The following is a 22,694-nucleotide window of genomic DNA, read 5'->3' as shown; positions in this document are numbered from 1 at the left end:
ACTGATTTAATAATTTTAGAAGGATAACATATCACATGACTTAGTAATCGGAGACTCACTTCCATAAAACTGTGGAAATCTTTAGAGGATTGAGAATGGTCAGTTGCATGTGTCATGTTTCTTGCAGATTGTTCGGGAGAACAGCGTATCCCTTCATGCGACTGAGATGCCTTCATCAGAAGATCTGAATCTGGAGACACTGGCGTAAGTAATCAGATGAGTGGTTCCTGGTTACTGTAGTTCTTAGGACAATTGTAGGGTCCTTTCACACATTACATTTGTGGCGTGGGAGCCACTGCAGCAGGGCTCCTTTTTGTACTGTGACGGTAATGCCAGAAGGCCTGAACCACAAGGGAAGAGCCTCTTCCTGAAAACTCAGCATTGATGAGCTGTGGAGGAGACACAGCGGAGCACCTCTCCTATTGCAAGTGTAACGTTGAGCAGCCGAACGTAGAAATGACGATTCACCGTCTTTTGGAGGAGAATAGGAATGCACTCAATAAGTGATTTTGCCCAGTACTTTGGACTACTCTGGCCTTTTTCTTTCCATCTATCCAGTCCCAAAGGTCCAGGCTTCAAAGGCTGCATTCAGACAACACCATAGTCAACAGTGGGGTAATAATCAACTTGACAGTTGTTTATCTAGAGGGGAATTCCCCACACGACCTGAAAATAATTAACCGTGGTGTGGATTAGGATCAGTGTTGAGTTGAGTTGAGGCAGCTGGACAACCATCTGTCAGGGATGCTTTAGGGTGGATTCCTGCATTGAGCAGGGGGTTGGACTCGACGGCCTTGTAGGCCCCTTCCAACTCTGCTATTCTATGATTCTATGACTATTAGTCCATGCTGAGTTGAGTCACTCATCCCCCTCTCCCTCCCCCCACAGTTCTCCCACTAGTATCCCATCAGCCACTGCTGCCGAAAAGCTATCCTGCCAACTGGGCTAGAGTGGCAGCCACCACTTTTGCCGCGCGACTCTGTGGCCGAGGAAATAACCAACGGTCACCTCCACACACGATAACCAATGGTGATTCAAATAGACAACTCTTCACAGTGTTGTGCAGATAATGAACCATTGGTTAAAAAAACTCCCTCCACACAACACAATAACCCATGGTGGGTTAAATAACTAACTGTCGACTATTTAAACGACCATTGGTTATCATGTTGTCTGAACCAAGTCTTCGAATCAACAATATGGTGACAAAATCATGAAAACCAAACCTGTGAAGTAAGAAAAGCTCCTCTTAAAATCCCAGACTTAAACATTGCCTGTCTTTATTTTAATCCTGGCCACTAAGCCACGCTGGGGGAGCCGCCTTTCTGGAGTTTCATCGCATAGCACAGCTGTAATGCTTAAAGGCCTGCAACCACGTGAGCAGGATTGTTGGCTTGGGTCGTTAACATGGGATTGTTCCCTGGCTAGTAGCAGCAGGTACCAATGTAGTGTTCAAGTCCTGGACACTTGGCCCCTCCCACGGGGTTGTGGCCCTTTAAATGTTACAGATGAGCCATGGGCTAAACCTGTAGAAAAGGGTCTCCCATGATGCAACGGTCACAATTAAAAGCTACCTAAAAGACAACTTTCAAAAAAGAGAGTTGTGCATCACTTCAGGTAAACATTCAGGTGTGGGTTCAGAAGAATCCCTAAGAAAGGCTTCTCCAAGTTGGCACCCTCCAGATGTTTTAGACTACAACTTCCAGCATTTCTGACCATTGGCCATGCTGGCTGGTGCTGATGGGGGTTGAAGTCCAAAACATCTGGATGGCAGGAGATCGAGGAAGGCTGCCCTAAGATGACTGTCATCTTGCACAGCAGAACTTTCTGGAGGATGGTGTACCATATAAATTAGAGGTGTTTGGGCGAGGGCGGGGGCATTGGGATTTGTAGTCTTGGTACCCAAATGTCTTGTGGGGTATTTAAAGTCCAGACTTTCCTAGAACAGGGATGGGCAACCAGCTGTCCTTGGCCTAATTTCAAAAGCCCTCTGCAAATAAACACCTCAAACCGTGGAAAAGAGAGACAAGGGGCTCATCTACACCAAGCAGGATATTCCACTATGAAAGTGGTATGAAAGCAGTATATAAAAGGTAGGAGCCACACGACTGCTTTATAGCGGTATTGAAGTGCACTGACAACTGTTGGGGCCCATTGGCACATACCATATACCGCTTTCATGGTGCCATATCCTGCTTGGTGTAGACGTGTCATGCATGGGCCCCAACAGTTGTCAGTGCACTTCAGTACTACTATAAAGCAGTAGTGTAGATCCTGCAGTGCACTTCAATACCGCTATAAAGCAGCATAGAATCATAGAATAGCAGAGTTGGAAGGGGCCTACAAGGCCATCGAGTCCAACCCCCTGCTCAATGCAGGAATCCACCCTAAAGCATCCCTGACAGATGGTTGTCCAGCTGCCTCTTGAATGCCTCTAGTGTGGGAGAGCCCACAACCTCCCTAGGTAACTGGTTCCAGTTACTAGGGAGTAACTGGAGTAACTAGCAGTGTGGCTCCTGCCTTTTATATGCCGCTTTCATACCGCTTTCATAGTGCAATGTGCTGCTTGGTGTAGATGAGCCCAGAGAGAAGGGAATGGTTGACAGAGAGAGAGGAAGCAGTTGGTCTTGCTCATGACTGGCACGTGCTCCCCCATGGCCGATTACCCCCAAGGGAATGCAGCCCCTGATAGAAAGAAGTTTCCCGACCTCTGTTTTAGACTCTTGTGTGCGTTGCCTTATCGTGAAGCCAGTGCAGTGGTTGTAGCAAATACCACAGAGAGGGAGCTCTATACTTCCCCTTCCTCTTATTGGAACCTTCCTCATTCCTTTCCTCCTGGTCCTGGAAAAAAACAAGCTGTGTTTGGAAAGCCTGGATTTATTCTAGGAAGGGGGGAGGCCTTTTGTCTAGCCTCGTGGACTAGGCTCTTTGCGGGCATTCATACGGTGGGTCAATCCATTCCTGCATTGTCCTCCACCAGGGCTTTTTAGGGCAGTGATTGCAGAAGGAGCTTGAGCTGTGGCGAAATGAAAGCCGCCCCAGAGAGGCTTTGATAAAACCTTTCGCAGGGTTTGAAACCCTTTCATGTCCAATGTTGTTGTTGTTTTTCCAGGCAGGCTCACGTCTACATCATTGCTGGGGCCTGCTTGTCTTTGGGTTTCCGATTTGCTGGTTCAGAAAATCTGGCTGCCTTTAATTGCCTGGTAAGTGGATTCGTAGCTAGCGAGTAGTTATCAAGGGCTTATGGGAAATGGGCAGGTCCAGGGCCATAGGCCCAGTTTCCTGCAGCTAAAAGACGAAAAGGGTTGGAAAGGATGCTTCCTCCAGGCCGGCTCTTTCATAGAGCTCACTTGCTTGAGCCATGCAGATAGTTTTACCAGAATTGTAATGAAAGTCACGGGCATCTCATGGCTGGGGTTGGGACAGCATGCTCATTTCTAGTTTCACACTGACCTCCACATTGACCATTGTTCTCGCTAGGAAGCAAGTGCATAGCTACCAATTTAATCTATTCAGTCCATGCAGCAGGAGGGCACCAGGCTGGGGGAGGCCTGCCCTAGATGCTGCCCCTGTTTCAGAGTCGGCTTTGGCTCCGTTCTGATCTGTGCTCCTTTTGAATTCCTCTTTCTAGTTCGCCTTTGCAAAAGATTTCATGAAGTGTTTATCTTCAGCGACGGCTTCCATCGTAAGTTTCCCTCCGGATTCAGCATTAGTAAAACTGATCCTTGAGACTTCATGATACTGTTCTGGTGGCAACGTGTTGGGGTTGACTAGGTCCGCCCTTCCCAGGCTCTGTGGTGGGCCCTCACTTCCACCAGCCAAACGTACGCTTATTTGGAGGGCAGCAGCGGGTGCTCACACTGAACACCTTTGCTATGCACACTTATCTGGGAGGAGGTCCCGTGGAACTCAGTGAGCAAGAATGATAGGAGTTGCAGTCCAATAGAACCATGTAGCTGATTGGTGGGAGATTCCGGACAGATAAAAGGAAGGACTTCTTCACACAGCGCAGAGTTAAACTATGGAATTCACTACCACAAGATGTGGCGATGGCTTTAAAAGGGGGCTGGATGAATCCCTAGAGGAGAAGGGTGTCAAGGGCTACTAGCCCCGATGGTTATATACTACCTCTAGTATCTGAGGCAGTAAGCCTATATTCACCAGTTGCTGGGGATATATGGGTGGGAAGGTGCTGTTGCACCATGTCCTGCGTGTGGTTCCCTGGTCGACAGCTGCTTGGGTACCATGTGAACAGAGTGCTGGACTAGATGGATCCTTGGTCTGATCCAGGAGGGCTCCTCTTATGTTCTTACGTTCAATACGTCTGGAGGGCACCAGGTTGAGGAAAGCTGGGTTACAGTGCCAGATTAAGACCAAATCCTCATTCAGCCATGAAACTCATTGGGTGCTCTTGGGCCAGTGACTCTCTCAGCCTAACCTCCTCACAGGATTGTTCTGAGGATAAAACTTTTTGGTGGGGTGGAGCAGGGGGAAGAATCCACTGAGAGACGGGCCATTAGTTCTGCTAATGACACTGTGGCTGTGTTCAGACGCCACGGCAGTCAACGGTGGGTTAGTAATCAACTCACAGTTGGTTATTTTGTGGACACCTTCCACACGATCAGAAAATAACCAACTGTGAGTTGGTTGTAAGCAACTGTGAGTGGATTATTAATTCACGGTGCGTCGACTAGCTCATCCTCTGCCCTCCCTTGTCTCAGTCCTCCTGCATGTGTCCCATCATCCCTTGCTACTGAAAATAGAGTTCTGCTGGGTTGAGCAGAGCGGCAGCCGTCACTTTGACCGTTCTTACCAAGCGACTCTGTAGCTGTCGAAAATAACCAGTCGTGCCCTTCACACAACGTGATAACCAACAGTGGTTTAAACAACCCACTCCACACATTGTTGGTTATTTGCGTGCATTATTTCGGCAAAATAACCTACTGTGGGTTAAAAAAATCCCACCACACAACATGATCACCCATGGTGGGTTAAATAACCCACTATAGATTATTTAACCCATTGTGGGTTATCATGTCATCAAAATCCAGTCTGTGTCTCCACTTAAGTTTTAATAACATTGCTATTGTTAAATAATTGGGAAACTCTTGCTGATCGACTGCCTATCCCTCAGATCCACCAGTCCATCCTTCTCTACCTTCAGTCTGCTCCTAGTTTAGATGATGCTAAAGTCACTGGGATGAGGATATGTGATGTTGCCGTGTCTTACATAGTTTAGTGCATTGCTGAAATTTGTTTCTTTCAAGGCAGGACCAGGGGTGTTGAACCTCTTTCCGCCCAAAGGCCAAACTCAGTTTTGGAGTAGCTCTCAGGGGCTGCATTTCAGTGGCTCATGGGGTTGAAGACAAAATGGAGCAGGACCTTAAATACCATCCTATTTCAGCGTAAAGTTCTTTCTGCCAGGAACTAAGCCTTAAGAGAGACATTTCAACCTTTAGAATGGGAAAGAAGCCATGCAAAAGCTGGGAAACCCTCAAACAGCTGGTCAGGAGAAAGGGGGCGGAACTGGGGGAAGGAGGCGGGGCCATCCAGGGAACCCCCTGAGGACTGGATTGGGCCACCAGGCGGGTTTGATCTGGCCCATGGACCTGAGGTCTGGTACGCCTGCTATGCACACTTACATGGAAGTACGTCCCATTCAACTCAGTGACTGTGCTCAAGGGTAGGCCGTTTTGAATCAGTCTTTTCCTCTGAACTTGGGACTGTATGTCTGGCCTGCTTAGGAGCCCACCTAAGATGTGTGAAAGTCAAACTGACAAGTTCTCTCCTCCGCGTATGTTAAGGCCGGCCACTATAACTTGGAGACTTGCCTGAGTGTGGTGCTTCTGTCCCTCGCAATGGTGATGGCGGGCTCTGGAAACCTGAAGGTCCTCCAACTCTGTCGTTTCATGCACAAGAAGACTGGAGGGGAGATGAACTATGGATTCCATATGGCGCACCACATGGCTCTTGGACTCCTCTTTTTGGGAGGGGGAAGGTAACGCATTGCTTCAAAGATAACCCCCTCCTCCTCCTCCTCCTCCTCCTCCTCCTCCTCCATGTCCACATGCATATGAACAGCCACATAGCCAAGAACCCAAGAACTTTGCCTTCGTCCTCAGTAAGGCTACAAACGGATGTGTGCATCCTTCACGTCTGCAATACTGCTGGGAAAGCACAGAAACCAGCCTTTGGGGTAAACTTCAGCCTTATAAGAACTTCAGTCTCTTTATTTATTTTTACAAAACCAAGTTTCTAGTCCTTATGACTCAGGGGTGGGGAGCAGGGGAAGCATGTACAGGGGATCAGGGTGGTAATTCATTTCATTTCATTTCATTTATTGCATTTTTTGCATTTCATTTATTGTAGCCGAAGCTCTCTGGGCGGTTTACAAAAATTAGAACTACAACAATATTTAACAATATACTAATCAACAACATCACAATAATACTCAAAAATATACTAAATACAAGTTCACAGCAAAACAAACCAGATAAAAAGATAAAAAGAAAAGAAAGCTTGGTTGGAACAGCGTTTCTCCCCCTGAAGCAGCACCTCTCTTCAGCTCCAGCCTTTCTTTTAAAGCCTCCGGGGGCGGGGGGGAGGGGAGCAGGTGGAATAGCTCACCCTTGGGGGAACAGCGTTTCTCCCCCTGAAGCAGCTCTTTATTGGCTCAAGATAAAAACTGCTGTTTCTTTGCAGGTACTCACTTAGCACTTCAAATTCTTCAGTCGCCGCTCTTCTTTGTGCACTGTACCCTCACTTTCCAGTTCACAGTACCGACAACAGGTAAGATATATATTAACCAACCGATATACCTAAAGTAACCCTAAAAACACAGTTTGAACCAGGGGATGGTATGTTTTGCACCCAGGAGACTTTGGCCTAATCTACACCAAGCAGGATATTGCACTATGGAAGTGGTACATGGTATGTGTCAATGGGCCCCAACAGTTGTCAGTGCACTTCAATGCCGCTATAAAGCATTAGTGTGGCTTCTGCCTTCTATGTACCGCTTTCATACCACTTTCATGGTGCAATATCCTGCTTGGTGTAGATTAGGCCTTTGTTTCATCTCGCAAGTGTTGGGTGTGCAGTCATATTAAGGCTGGAATCTTAAAATCTCCTTCATAGGGTAATTGCAGTGATCCAGTGACAACCTGGCCCTTTCACATTTCCATCATGATTTATTAACATGTGTAAGGAGGAAAGATTTAAGAAAGACTGAAGCAGGCAGAGTTATATGATAGCTTTGTCACATAGTTGAATTAGATTCCACAAGTGTGATTGGTTTAGTTTAGTTAGTTATGGTCACATGCCAGCCACTAATATGAGGTCAACTGGCAGATACCAATAGAAACATAAGCTACAAATGCAAGAATATACATAGAGTAGAAAGTTCAATCAGCACTAGCTTCAGCAACAGTATGTATTGGTATCCGTTGATGTTAAAAATAAATTATACTGGGGTTTAATCATCTGATTCCTGATATTTATTTATTTATTTATTTATTACATTTCTATACCGCCCAATAGCCGGAGCTCTCTGGGCGGTTCACAATATGAGAGAGCATGCCTGGACACAGAATGTTGCCACCTTGAAAGTGAATTCACTGGAAGAGTTGAAAGAAGGAGGGAGGGATATGAATATCCTTATAATATAGACAGTATAATAAAATAGGTTCAACTTTTTCAGCCATGCCCGATTGGCATGGGCGCTCACGTTGGGAATAAGGGATTCGCAAATATCACCCTTCCAGAAGAGCCAACGGTAAAACAACGGTAAAAGTGAGCCATAGAGGTAGTCAGTGGGAACATTTTTTATTATGATGATTGCCAGCTTCTGGGTAGTATTGAGCCCTTGCTCTGTCTTCTTGTAAGGCTACATCCCAGATCTGTTGTTTAGTTGTTCCTTTAGCTCTCAAAAATCCCAAGTGTCATAAAACTGGTGGGTGGGTGGGGAGACTCCATAACACTGAATCTTCTCCTCAACAGCTTTTGTCCTGCTAGAGGAAACATTATCTAATAGGATCAGGGAGGCTAAGCCCGAAGGGGTACAATTTGATTTAAGCCAATAGCTGATTACAGGTAGCCAAACACGTGCTTCAAGTGGAACCATTCCAGATTCCATCCTAAGCAGGGCATTGGGAACACAACTTGAGAAGTCAAGGAGAGTCTGCAAAAACTGTATTGCTTCCAGGGGCCGAAAATCTTTGAATATATGTAATTGGCAGCTATGCATACTTTGGGCTATTACCTTGTCCTGGAAGACTTTCATTGCAGGAGGTATGTGCGACCTCCTTTGGAGAAGAAAAATGTAAGGGTAGCGGCAACAGTTCTTTGGGCATTTCCAATAACATATGCAGACTGCGCTCTCTATGATCCTGATGCCTGAAATATTACTCCTAGGTATATAACCTAACCTGTTTGATGTCATGGCCATCCATGTACGTTGAAGTGTGTTTTGCCTCAATGAACAATGTAAAAGAGGCTGGACTTGGACTAAAGTCTCCAAAATCCTATTTTTGGAGTAGTCCCATTGAACCCCTGGAAGCCAGAGACATTCATCAGCGGCAAAATTCACTTGGAATACTCATCCTGTGCAATCTGTGAAATTTGCCCCCTAAAATCCCGAAAACCTTGTGGAAATTTGCACAGCTCTTGTGAAATTTAAGTGAACGGAACACATTTTTTCCCCTTTACTTCAAGACACTGAATTCTGGAAATCCCAGGCAGGGGGAGGACAGGTACTTTCTTACCCCCAACCCCAGCACTGTTGTCCTGGAACTATTTCTAAATCGGGTGGATTTAAATAAACTCCGGATTAATTTAAAAAAAATATTTTTGTACTTCTAAGAGCTCTTCTGAGAAGAAATGCTTTTCTATTCCTTTCCTGGGCACCCATAAGATTGGGCTGATGTGAAGCATTTTAGAAAAAAAGAGTTCCACAGAACAAGGACCAACACTGAAAAGGCCCTGTTTCACACCTGCACAAGCCTGGCTTTTAAGGGGAAGGGTCTTTAAGCAAGGACCCTCCAGTTGATCTCAAAAGGCAGGTGGGACGTTCCGTAAGCTATTGTCTTTCCATGCAGGTATCACCTTCAGGCCTTGCGGCATCTGTATGTCCTGGCAGCAGAGCCCAGGCTCCTTGTCCCTGTGGATGTGGATACAGATACCCCGTGCTATGCGCTGCTCGAGGTTACCTACAAGGTAGGTGGATTCCGTGGGGCAGAGGGGACTGACTGAAAGGAGGGTTGGCGAAGGGCATACCATTCTCCGAAATGGAGTGGGAAGACAGTCCTCTCCTAAATTATTTTGTAGTATTGCTGGGCCTGGAGAGACCTGGTAAATCCCTGTTGCTCTTTTTGAGTTGAGAGATCAGTCTCCCCAAAGTCTAATTTTTTAAAGATAGATCTATGGAGAGGGAACACGAAGAAATCTTTATATACACACACACAAGTTAAAGATGCAATCCTGTGCTGTTGGGGAGGCAGAAAATGTAACATTCTTTAAACACCTCCTGAAAACATAGCCTTTCACACAGGCTTTCCCTGGGCTGTAATTTATTTTGGTTTTATATGGGTGTTTTTTTTTAACTTGTAAGGCTTATATTATTATTATTATTATTTATTTATATAGCACCATCAATGTACATGGTGCTGTACAGAGTAAAACAGTAAATAGCAAGACTCTGCCGCATAGGCTTATATTACGATCAGACTTGTTGTATTTATGGTTTTAATTGTGAACTGCCCAGAGAGCCTCAGCTATTGGGCAGTATAAAAATGTAATAAATGAATAACTAAATAAAGCCCTACAATTCCCAACATGGCTGGCTGGGGCATACTGGGAGTTGTAGGACTTTTTTCTGTCTAAACATGCACAGAATTGTGCCCTAATAAGATCCCCCCCCCCCCCCCGTCTAAACATGTATAAGATTACTATTTAGGGACTAACCAGTATTACTAACTTTTTGGCTAAAGTATTTTGTATTTCAAAGGGAACTCAATGGTACGAAGAGACAAGTGAAGAATTAATGGCACCCACCCTTCTCCCGGAACTTCACTTGTTGAAGCAGGTATAATCAGTGAGAAAGATTATGATTCAGGGTTGAAGAAGCATCTCGCTAATTAATGGGCAGGGTAAAGAGCTATCTGTCCCTCACTTTGCTTTTAATTCCTAGCTCCTTCCTTAAGTCTCTTTCTAGTAAATGGGAACTGATTTAAATCAAGGCAATTCAAATACTAATGTTAAGGTTCCAAGGAGACAGCTTTGAAATTACTGCTTATTAATTAACTTTTTACATTTGCACATCATTTCACTACAAGTCATTGTAACCTGTGTTTATAGCTATGTTGAGGAGTACTGGGAAAACCATTTCATTTCCATCTTAATAGGCTCTGTATTCTACATTTATAATAATAACTTGTTGCAACCCAGTGTTGTGACCAAGGGTTGTATATTTATGTACAAACATAGCAGAGTTGATATGAGGGTGGGCAAGAGAGGGCAAAGCTGTTACAGCTTTAATAGTTTCAGCTTTGGGTTAGTTCCTCTTCTGTAGATAAATTCTGCTCGCGATTTGTGTCAAGCTGCATTAGGATGGAAATAGCTAAATAAAGGAGAAAAATCATCTTTCTTTATATAGAACGCCAGTTAAATTTTAAAAGGTTCTGTGATAACGATAAGAGATTTGTGTTACGTAAAGTGGCTGGCATCCATCTTCCCCAGCCCAACCTTGCAACCTTCTCTAGAGGTCCCTGACCGGAGTGGGTGGGGGGTCTGGGGGAGCATGGGATTTGGAAGGGGGATTTCGCCACCTGTGTTTTTTGGGATCCTATCCAGTGTGTGTGTTTGTGTATATATATATGAACTATTTTTCCATTTCCAGATCAGAGTGAAAGGCCCCCGATACTGGGAATTGCTGATTGATTTAAGCAAAGGCACCAACCACTTAAAGTGAGTCGTCATGTAGAAGGTTTTGCATAGTTTCACAACGCTCCACAATTATGGTGTTCTGGAGACATACCAGAGTCCAAATCTAAGTCGTTCCTGCAATAGTTACAGAATCTTGTTTGCAAAGGTTTCTCTACTTGCCGGTGTTAAATCAAGTATGGAGCTTTCAACTCTGGTTTTTAAAACAAGCAAAACACACATGTCCATCTGATCTAGCCGTTCTCTTCTACGTGTGGGACCCCCTGTGGATTATTTCTTGAAAACTAGAGCAGATAGAAGGATCCAGTGCGGTCTGGTGGAGCAAAATGTTACGCAGGAGAAACAACAAACAGGAACGCAAAATGCTTCCATTTGTTTGCCTTCCAAGCATGCTATAATATATCAGCAGGGTGAAAAGTGATAAAATCAAGTGACCTGTAGAAGTTGTTGTTGTTGTGTTATTATTATTATATTTATTTATTTGTATCCCGCCTTTTGCCCAATACTGGGCCTCAAATGGAAGCATCAAGGTAGATAGCCAGGTAGATAGGAGGCTAGCGTTACTATCCTCTGAAAACAGTGAATAATTTGCCAAGAAAGAAATCTCTTAGAGACCTTCAAAGAAATCAGAGTCCCTTTCCTGAAATATTTTGGGGGGTCACTCATTAATCTTCAATAATGGGCTGTGTTCCTTGCCCACCCTCATAGCTCTTACTCCTGAGTTCCTTATCAGAAGATACTTGTCCCAGATTCTTGCAAGGTCTTGAGGGCACATGATGCAGCCCATTCACTGAAGCTAAGCAGGGCTGGGGCTGGTCAGAGTCTGGATGGGAGACTACCTGGGATCACTGTGATGGAAGAAAGGCAGGATATAAATGTACCAGATTAAATAAGGCCACCGAAACAAACAAACAAAACATGTTTCACATAGGCATGCATGGGAGAAAAAAATGGGTGGAATTTGTAATGCCTATCCCAGTACAACAATTTATTTATTGCATTTTTTATACTGCCCAATAGCCAAAGCTCTCTGAGCAGTTCACAAAAATTAAAACCATAAAATACAATTTAAAGTATAAAACGTAAACCACAGTATAACAGTACATCCAGAATAAAACTGAGCAGCAACGCAGAGATTTAATACCTGTAATAAATGCAGTAATATCTGTACATTAACCCATTTCCCTTGTGTTCCTTTTTTCCAGATCGATTCTTTCAAAAGACGGTGTCCTGTATGTAAAATTGAGAGCTGGGCAACTCTCGTACAAGGAGGATCCAATGGGATGGCGAAGCCTTCTGGCACAGACTGTCACTCACCGGAATGCGGACGCCCGTGCATTTAAGGTAGCTCCTGCACCATTGTTGAGTAAAAAAAACCAAAGCGGTTGTTTGTTGCCTCCTAGTCATGCTAGCAATATGTATCTCCTGCATCTTTTCAGTGACTGGGTTCGGACGACACAATAGGCAACAGTGGGTTAAATAGTCAACGGATTATTGTGTCATCTGCTGGGACGTTTTCACACCCCGGTTAGTTATTCCGCCGAAATAACCAATGCAAATAACCAATGTTGTGCAGAGTTGATTATTTGAACAACCGCTGGTTATTGTGTCATCTTTCGGGCACTGTTGACTATTTTGTCGCACACTGTTGGTTATTTTTGGCAACTACTGAGTCCCCTGGCAAGAGCAACCAAAGTGGTGGCTGCCACTCTAGTCCAGCTTGCAAAACTCGCAATGGCTGATAGGATACCAGTGGGAGGACTGAGCGGGGTGGAGAGAGGATGAGGGATGTCTCAATCAAATGCACCATTGACTAATAGTCAACTCAACAAATCCACACCACGGTTGATTATAAACATGCCATGTAGGGGGTACCCCCTTGATAATCAACCGTAGAGTTAACTATTAAACCACTGTTGTGTTGTCCTAACACAGCAAGTGTGATGTCATTCTACTCTGTGGGGGACACCCATGTGAACAGTGTGGACCATGTGGCCAGGGCTACTCTCATGAATCTTTCCCACAGAATCTGCACATCACCCTGGGAAAGGCCCACCGGCTTGCCCTTCCGAATGTGTCCTCAGACACTGTGATTACATAAGCCAAAGGGTTATGGAAGTGATGAACGCCTTCACTTTTAGAATGCTGGAGGAAGGGGGGATCTTTCCTCAACAAGGTTTGAGTGAAGAACATTGGGGTGCAGCTGTCATTCTGTTGCAAATTTCACTGGGTAGATTGCAGTTGGTTCAGTGTTGGCCGCTCTGGCACCTTGCCTACTACATGTGAAATAACCTGTGAGACCTAGCTGCTTTTGAGAAAATGTAAAGTGCCTGTGTCATTCACTCCAGGAGGATACAATTTTGTTGACTTGGCTGTGTTAGTAAAATAGCAATTTTTTTTAGTTGTGTAGAACCCTTCTTTCCTTTGGTAGTCCCACAACTCTGGAGTAGTCTCTTCAAGAAAATTCATTTCTTGGCTTTTAGATGGCGTCTAAATAAAGATGACCTTTTTATTCCAGTTAGCTTTTGGATGATTTGTGATGCTGTAACTGTTTTATCTGCTGCTACTTTTTTAATTTTGTTTTTAATTTGCTTCTGTTATTTTTACCTGCTTGTTACAGCCGATTTATTAATTTATGTGCTGCTGTTTCTTCTGTGTGATTGTATGATGTTTAATATTTTAATGTGGGTTTTTTTTGTGATCTTATTATGTGTGATTATTATGATTTTTTACTGACTATTATAAACCACATTGGAAGAATAACTTCTCCTGAAAGGTGGTTTTAAAATCCACCAAATAAAACAAATAAATAAAATTAAGGGCAGAAGCATTTGCTAAGAGATAGTTGTAGTATCCATGTATATTTTTTGCCCAAAGAGTCGTACTGTCTGTCAGGAAAGTATTGCGGTGAGAAAGGGTTGCACAAATGGCAGTTTCCTTTAAACAATTGCCACAAAAAGGGAAATAATTCTTAATTTAAAATGTCACTTTATTTTCAGCCAGAAGCTATTTCTGCTTTCACATCTGATCCTGCGCTGCTTTCCTTTGCTGACTACTTTTGCAAACCAGCTGCAGATATGGGGCAAGTACGTTGTCAGGTGTAAAATCTAAGAGGTGTAAAATCTGTCGGGCAGGGGGAAGGGTGCCTGTGCTTTGGTAAAAATGAGGATGATCTTGATGAAGCAGATTTTTAAATGATTTGGTGCTCTAAAATTTTTTTACAGGTGTAACAGGGTCAGTATCAAAACCAGAACAACAGTAAAATGCTTCTAGCCTTAAACAACAAAACAAAATAGGAAAATTATGTGATATATATATATGTGTGTATGTATGTATGTATGTATGTATGATAAAAATTACACACAACGTTTAAAACAATAGAATAGCAGTCTAACAGTATATCATACGAATATAGTTGCTACTGATTATCAAATCAAAAAGAGCTATACAAATATGCAGTGTCTATGTCCCAATCACATTTTGGGTCCTGATCAGTGGGAACAATATAAACAGTAATTACAGCCCTTGTTAAAACAACCTTTTAAGAACATAAGAGCCATGTTGGATCAAACCAAGGATCCATCTAGTCCAGCGTTCTGTTCACACAGTGGCCAGCCAGGTGCCCACAGGAAACTGCTCTGATACTAGCACATAGCCATCAGGACTAGTAGCCATTGGTAGCCCTCTTCCAGGAATTTATCCAACCCCCTTTTAAAGTCATCCAAATCATTGTAGTGATTCATTGTAGTGATTGGTGGCCACCACACAACTTGTGGAAGCGAATTCTGTAGTTTACCTATGCACTGTGTGAAGAAATTCTTCCTTTTATCTATGCTGAACCTCCCACCATCCTTTTATGATGTTAAACTTTCTATATGGAACCAGTAAATATTATCTATGCAAACTCTGTAATCCTCATCATTCAATTGGTAGCTGTGCAGCTTGCTTTTTTTAAAAAAAGGAGGTAAGAACATTCCCTCCTACATTAAAAGATTATTCCTTTCTTCCATCTACAGCAGGCATTTACCGTACCAAAAGAAATAATCAAGACTTTTGTTTAGTATGACAGTTATTTTCCATACACTGGAACAGATCCATCTTGTCCATCCATCCGTCTCTGAAATTCCGATCATCTGAATTTCATATTTGCAAAATTCCTAGGGCTGGTTCACACATGCAGCCGTTCTGCCTTTGCGAAAATCTCCTTGGCCTTGTGTTTGCTCTCATTTGGGTCTAGCAGCTACCATGTAAACTGAAAGTATATTCTTACCCAGTTACATGCAGTTGCTGCAGTACCCTCAGCTACAGCAACTTTTTTTAAAAGAACAAACAAACTGTGTACATTTGTACTTCTAGGCCACAGGTTATTTCCTCCATCCAAGCAAGCATGAGCCCAAAGATGTTTTCATAGAGGACATTTGGTGGGATTGCCACATTTGTGAATTGCTCCTTCGTTGTTCACATTCTGAGTCTCTCCCCCTCCGCACCCGACATGACGCCTGCAGCTCTGTGTAAACAGGATCCCTATTTTGCCAAATCTCTGCTGATGGATAACGCTTCAGATATCTTTAATTTAATTGCATGAGTACCCTGCCCTACCCAGATTCAGAGGCAACATGCCACTAAACATCAGTTGCTGGGATGGAATGACAGGAGAGGGCCATTGTCTTCATGCATTCCTTGTGGTCCCGTTCAGAAGACACCTTAAACCATGGCATTAACCATGGTGGTTAAGCCAGAAAGCCAGGCCGTGTTCAGAAGACACCTTAAACCATGGTGAATAAGGTTTTTGTTTTATTCACCATGGTTAAAGCTGTGGTTTAAGGTGTCTTCTGAACACAGCCTGTTCTGGCTTAACCACCATGGTTAAAGCCATGGTTTAAGGTAACTTCTGAGCTAATATCAGTAGATATTTCCTGAACTCCTTGTGGCTAATGAAGAGTATACTCAGCGCTACCAACTATTTGGGGGATTCCCCATTTCGCTATGCATTCTGGTTTCACGGGTTTTGACTGTGACACTACTGCACAATTCAGGATCTGTAAAGTTTAGCTGAAGTTATTTTGGAGTAAAAACTCAGCATATTCTTCTGTATAGGTGAAATAGGAGAGGCATCTTCAATTGTGCTAAGTCATTGGGAAGACCCTTAATTAGCAGTGGGGAACTTCCAGCCCATGAGTTGGATTGGGCCTGCTACCATCTCTCCCTCCCGGTCACACACACCCTTCCTCACCTGTTCCTTTTCCACAGTGATTTGGTGACGCAGGAAGAGATTGGTCTGTTCCTACGTTGTTGGATCCTGGCATTTTCAACTATGTGCATTGAGAAAGGGACGGCCCTGTTTCAGGGCAAATAGAGGTTGCGAGGAGAGAACTGTGAAAAAGAGAGGGGGAGAAAAAGAGAAGGGAAGTGAGATGAAGAGAGAGAATATTGTTTTGGCCATGGCCACCTTCTGCATGTGGTCTCTGGAGAAATTCATGTGACACCTTGGCTTGGAAAAGGTTTCCCACCCGTGCCCTGAAGTATCCTATTTTTGCATGGAATTTGTTTTTTTAAAAAAGAAGTATGAGCAGAGAGATGTACATTCAAGCTTAAAATATTGGCCACTCCAGACTAGATACCAGCAGAGTAGGCAGTAGCCAATAGATGTCATGCATGGAGTACTCTTTGTGAATTAACTTTCCCCCACCCCAGAAACAGGAAGTGTTTGACCTCTTCTCATCGATCCTGTACGAGTGTGTAACTCAGGAGAATCCAGAGATGCTGCCAGCCTACATTGCAATTGACCAGGTAAAGTATACCGTGCAGTTCCCCCATCCCTTCAACAAGTATACATGTCCACGTAGTGTATTTTCATGCTGCTTTTCCCCCTTTAAAAATTAAAAAACAAACCCTCGGTGCATTTGTAACAGTAAAAGATGTTGATGTGTTTCAGATTGTGCTTTAGAAGTGTCACCTCATTTTTATATGTTCCTTCTGTGATTCAATAATGTATTTCCTAGGGCTGTGCAAGTTTTGAGATTCGGCTTCGAAAATTCAAATCCTGACGGCCATTTTATGACAGATCCGCTATTTCCACTGTACAGCTCAAGGGACCCAGTACTGTCATAAATTCCTACATCTCCCAGGATGCACTGCCTGGGAGGGAGGGACCTACCAGGGCTCCAGGAACAACATGCAGTCGTATCTTCTATCTTCGTTGCTATGATCGCCTCTTCTGTGATCATCTGAGCGCCACAGCAATTGCCCAGCTGCCCATGTGCTTCAAGACGTGCACATCCCTGGATGGGGCACTGCACGTTCCGCAAGCACCCCGCAGCAGGGATGTGCACGTCTTGAACCACGAGGGAGGCTGGGCAATTGTGGCGGCCAGGCAATCGCAACAACAGTGATGAAGACATGACTGTGCACTGTTCCTGGGCCCAGGGCAGTGCATCCTGGGAGTTCTAGGAATTTACTACAGTACCGCAGGGTAAATGGCTGATCCATCATAAAACGGCCGTCGGGATTCGAATTTTCGAAGCCAAATCTCAAGGCTTGCACAGCCCTAGTATTTTATTGGATCTTGATTTCATCCTATGGATATATGTTTATTATTATTAATTAATTAATTAATTAATTTATATAGCTCCATCAGTGTACATGGTGCTGTACAGAGTAAAACAATAAAATAGCAAAACCCTGCTGCATAGTCTTACATTCTAATAGAATCATAACGTTTGTATGAATGATTTATCACAGAAGAATCCGGTCATCTTTTAACACTGATCATGCACATTCACTTTAGGCTTTCTTCCATGTAGTTGAGTCTGCATAGGAGGATTTTATAGAGTAATTATCTAAAGCTGAATAGGAGAAATGCATCTTTGCCCCTACGTTTTGAGTTAATTTAATCTCCCTTTCCTTTTCTGCTAGGCTGTGAGAAGATTAGAGAAACGAGAAATGTCCGAGACATTTGACTTGTGGCAGATAAAGCTGGTTCTAGAATTTTTTAATTCCAGGAGTCACCAGGAGAGAATGAGGAAAAATCCCCACCCAGGGCTCTTCATGAACTCTGAATTTTTACCTGTGATGAAGTGTTCCATTGATAATACCTTGGACCAGTGGCTGCAAGGTAAATGTAACTAGCGTTAGATGAACCTGGCAAGTTCCACACCAGTGACAGATATTAGTCTGAGCTGTGCTGGGCCAGACCAAAGGCCAAACTAGTCCAGCCTTCTGCTCCCACAACCAGACGCCTATGGGAAACCCGCAAGCGCAACATGAGTGCAATAGCCGCCTTCTTGTGTTGCCCAGCGACTGCTCTTGAGAAACATGTTGTGTTTGATACTGCAGGTAATACATAGGCATCATGACTAGTAGCTTCATCCTCTAGGAATTTGTCTAATCCTCTTTTAAAGCTATCTCAGTTGATGGCCATCACTACATCTTGCGGTAGCCAATTCCATAGCTTAACTTATGCACGGTGTGGAGAAGCATTTCCTTTTATCTGTCCTGAACTTCCTACCACCCAACTTCATGACTTTGGGCTCTAACGTTATGAGAGAGGGGGGGAAACATCTCCTTATCTACCTTTCCACACCAAGCATAATGTCTACACCTTTATCATGCCTGTCCCCACTCCCTATTATTCAACTTTAAAGCTAAAGCACCGCAAACATTGTAATCTTTCGTCATAGGGGAGTTGCTCCTGTCACTTGATCCTTTATTATTATTATTATTATTATTATTATTATTATTATTTATTTATTTATTTATATAGCACCATCAGTGTACATGGTGCTGCTTTCTGCTTCTCTGAACGACAAGACTACTAAGTGAAGAGCATGAACTCCTTCCCTCAAATGACTTGACTGAATACATTTTGTGCAAACCCAGAAAGTCTTAAAACAGCCATTCTGTTCATACCCTGGTTTGAAGCTGTTCTTTTTCTTTTTTTAAAAAAAATCAGGTTATGTAGATCCTTGACAATGCATATTGTTTTGTTTATTTCTGTACCACCTTCAATTTAAATATTCTTAGGGCAGCTCACACCAATACAACCAATAGGAAACACTAAGAGAGCAACAAATTATAAATTAACAGAGCAAAAAACAAAACCTAGCAGCAGTAAAATGAACCATCACAGCTTAAAAGTTAGAAGCTGCAGAAGTTAAAAGACTATTTGACTGGTGCAGAAAAAATAGTAACCAGTAGGTGAGCCTCCCAGATATATTGTACCTAAACTGTGTATCTGCAGTTTATGTTGCAGAGTGTAGATTTCAATGCGCAGAGGTCTCTCGGGGGGAAAAGGGATTAAGGTTCTTGAATGGTGAGAGTGCCCCATCCTTGTGTCATTATGTGGGATGGGTGTGGGGAGCTACTGATGGGCCCTCTGTGCACTTCCCTAGGGAGCTCCACCTCCTTTCAGGTTGGAGACTGAGATTCTCTTAGTACGTTTTGGCATGGAAGGAACTGAATGGGTCTGATTCTTTCTTATTTATCTAGTCTATGGTGGAGAATCTCTGGAGCATAAATCAAATCTGGACTCCCACTCAACACTGTCCCAAAACACACACCACTCTGGCCAGGCCACATCCCTCCAGCCATCCTGAATAGACACAATGGCAAGCACTTATGTTTTGCCTGGCAGCTTCGTCCTTCAGAGAATGGCAGGGAAGCAAAAAAGAGAGAAGCAGCTGCAAGTGTTCGCTGAACCCATTCTCAGAATGCTCCTCCTCACACTGCCAAAATGGCAGCCTCAGGGGTTTGTCAAGGTTTGCAGAAGTACAAAGAAATTTTAGAAAGACAAATAGAGAGTGGGCAGTGAAAAACAGCGCACTGAGGACTGAGCGTCTTCAATGGCTAAAAAATGCTGACTGAGTGGGCTAAAACAGGAAGCCTGGGGGAATGGATTGGAGTATCCTAGGAAGAGGCACTGGAACTCCACAGTACGACATTTTGTGGCAGCTCCCACTCATGTCCCCTAAATCTGATCTTCTCTTTCTTGCATGTTGCAGCTGGAGGCGATGTCTGCTTGCACTCCTATTTAAGTGGGCAGCCTACTGATGAATCTCAACTAAGTATGTTGGCCTGCTTCCTCATATACCATTCGGTCCCAACACCAGGACAACTGTTAACAGGAGGCTTGGAAGGTAAAATTAAAATTCAGTTTCCTATTTAAGACAAACAAACCCGAGAAAACAATGTAGCTTTGCAGCACTACTAGTGGAATGGCTGATCCAACTTGCCCTAAGCATTTAGGAACATAGGAAGCTGTACCAAGTCAGACCATTAGGATGCAGTCCTATGCATGTTTAGACAGAAAAAAGTCCTACAACTCTGGGAAGGTTGCACCCTTAGTCTCTCTATGTTGTCTACATCAGGGGTGGGTAACACAATTTGAGGTGGGAGGCTGAATTGCCCCTCAATTCAATGCATCAGTCGTCATCCCCACCTATTTTGCCTTTCTCCCTGCTGAGAGTGTCCTGGAGAAAGAGACTCATAAGATGCTGGGAGAAGTTTCTCCCAGTGCCAGCTGAGTTCCTGGCTTTGCACACTACATGCTGTCCCCACGGGGGCAGGGGGAAGCACACGATCGGACTCAGATGTCACTAGGAGCCATTTCCCTCAGTGCCATCTGAATGCTGTGCTGCTCACATCCCCAGTGTTATTTCCAATCTGTCATTGGAGATAACAGTTGGGGTTCCCTCCAATTGGGAGAGGAAGAGAACAGTGGGGATTTCTCTAGGAATCCAAGGAGGCTCCAGGGGGCAGATTAGGAACGTCTGTGGGCTGAATTAGGTTTATGGGCCTGGAGGTTCCTCATCCCTCGTCTTCACTGATTGGCAGTGAGTCTCCAGTGTTTCAGAGATGGGTCTTTTCTAGTGCTACCTGGAGATGTCAGGAACTAAACCTGAGACCTTTTGCATACAAAGCATATGTGCTACACTGAGCTGCAGCTCCCCTCTAAACAAACTATTGTATGGCTTTATTTGCTAACATAATAACTGATAGGCTGTAGTGTTACCTTACCTATTGTAAGAGACTGAATTACTTAACAGCAATGCAGATTAAATGTGACTCTTGGGTGGCCTTTTTAAGAGATCCTTTTTGTATACAACACAGGAAAAACAAACCTTCTAAAGTGGAGAAGAGCCACATTTCTGCTTCCAAAGTCCAGCATTTTGATACGTGCCTTCTATCTGCAGGTGTGATCATTTTCCCTGTTCTATTCTCCTAGGTAGTGCAAGCTTCTCAGAACTGCTGCTGAAATTCAAGCCACTGAAATTGCCAGTCCGTGCACTGCTAAGACTCGCACCTCTGTTGCTGGGGAATCCACAGTCAATGGTTTTGTGAAAGCAATAACATGAATTTGACCCAACCATGTGACCAAACACAAGTACCGATACAGTATTTGACATTAAATGAAAGACACATTACGCTGGCTTCACTTTCAAGTTCACAAACTTCTCATACTTTTTTCATTCCCTTTTTATGTTTTGAAAGCGATAAAGATAGAGGTTTATATATTGTTGGATGGTTGACATGTCTGTGCAAAGTAATACATTTACCTTTTTGTAAATAAAGCTTGTTTGCAAAAAAAAAAAGGAAAAAAAAGACAGAAAGCCCCTTGATGATGAATTTAGAAAATAAACCAGCTGGAAGCAATTTGTCAGCCCTGTTCAACACAGTACCCCTGAACCACTGACACTCGATTAATCATTTTTAATTGTAACAAAGCTAAGCAGACTCTAAAAGGGATGGATAGTAGTAGCTGAAAATCTCAGGGACGGGGAAGAGAGCCAAACTCAGCTCCTTCTATGAAGACTTGTTTGCATGTACATTTCCAAAGCCTCAAATTGCTTGAAAGAAGCAAAACGTATAGTAGTGTACTGTCTTATCTGTTATCTATTTTAAATATTTTGATACTGCCTTTGAAGGCAAGGCCTTCTCAAGGAGGTTTACATTATTATTTTTAAACAGACACGTAAAAGCATAATATAACTTCTCCGGCGTCCTGATATCATTAAAATGTGTGTATTTCCCCTGCTTAGTTCAGGGGTAGAGCTTGTGAGTTGTATGCAGGAGGTCCCAGGCTAACTCTCTAGCATTACCATTTAAAAGGAACAGCTAGCAGGCCTGGGAAACAGACCTCTTCCTATGCTCCTGTATTGGCAGGTGGGGAAACATACAGCATAATGACGCTGAGTCATAACATACATTATGACAGGGGAATTGGTTGATTTGTCATGGGCCGCCCTGTATTTTTTGATAACTTCCCACTCTGCCCTTAGTGAGCTGAGGATTGTTGAAGGTAGTGCTTGTCAGAGGCGCTGGGAAGGCAACAAAGTTTTAAATTTACTTTTAATTTAAAATTTGCCTTATCTCCAAGGAAGTCAAGGCAGCATGCAACAAAGAAAATAATTTATCCATTTAGAAGATTCTTTCAACTAAACACTAAGCATTAAAACAGGAAGGCAGCAGCAGAAAGCTATTGAATTCTTTTATTTTAAAAACATTTTTAAAAAGTAAACAAGGTTATCTTGCTGTTGCACCTTAAGTTACTGCAATTCACAGCTGCCAAAAACTCAGGAAGTAAAATGGCACTCGGTGTGGCAAGACTTATGAATACATACCACAAGGAGAACCAATGTTCTATGGAAGGGCTGCTTTTTCAGAGGAATCTTATGATAGATCTCTTAGAATGAGTAATCCTAATAAGCCTCTCATTACATCACTGCAGGAAGACAGTGGCTGGGTTCAGATGACATAATAAG

At 43.5% G+C, this 22,694-nt stretch overlaps 1 protein-coding gene across 3 annotated transcripts in view; it reads left to right on the top strand.

Annotated features, from left to right (window-relative positions):
• Nucleotides 1–21,468, top strand: part of ANAPC1 (anaphase promoting complex subunit 1) — a 68,860-nt gene extending 47,392 nt beyond the window's left edge. For all 3 annotated transcript variants that reach the window (XM_063123921.1, XM_063123920.1, XM_063123919.1), the window contains 14 exons: nt 128–204; nt 3,113–3,203; nt 3,632–3,685; nt 5,805–5,998; nt 6,703–6,789; nt 9,093–9,210; nt 10,001–10,078; nt 10,892–10,959; nt 12,141–12,279; nt 13,935–14,021; nt 16,630–16,725; nt 17,851–18,049; nt 19,935–20,069; nt 21,158–21,468. In XM_063123921.1, the coding sequence (XP_062979991.1) occupies nt 128–204; nt 3,113–3,203; nt 3,632–3,685; nt 5,805–5,998; nt 6,703–6,789; nt 9,093–9,210; nt 10,001–10,078; nt 10,892–10,959; nt 12,141–12,279; nt 13,935–14,021; nt 16,630–16,725; nt 17,851–18,049; nt 19,935–20,069; nt 21,158–21,273 (1,539 nt within the window). In that variant the 3' untranslated portion in view covers nt 21,274–21,468. The remainder of the gene's footprint in view (nt 1–127; nt 205–3,112; nt 3,204–3,631; nt 3,686–5,804; nt 5,999–6,702; nt 6,790–9,092; nt 9,211–10,000; nt 10,079–10,891; nt 10,960–12,140; nt 12,280–13,934; nt 14,022–16,629; nt 16,726–17,850; nt 18,050–19,934; nt 20,070–21,157) is intronic.
• Nucleotides 21,469–22,694: the final 1,226 nt, after the last annotated feature.

Source organism: Elgaria multicarinata, chromosome 4 (assembly GCF_023053635.1).
Source record: "Elgaria multicarinata webbii isolate HBS135686 ecotype San Diego chromosome 4, rElgMul1.1.pri, whole genome shotgun sequence".
NCBI lineage: Eukaryota > Metazoa > Chordata > Lepidosauria > Squamata > Anguidae > Elgaria > Elgaria multicarinata.
The sequence above is the reverse complement of the archived record's forward strand: the minus strand, read 5'-3'. Positions and strand labels throughout refer to the sequence as shown.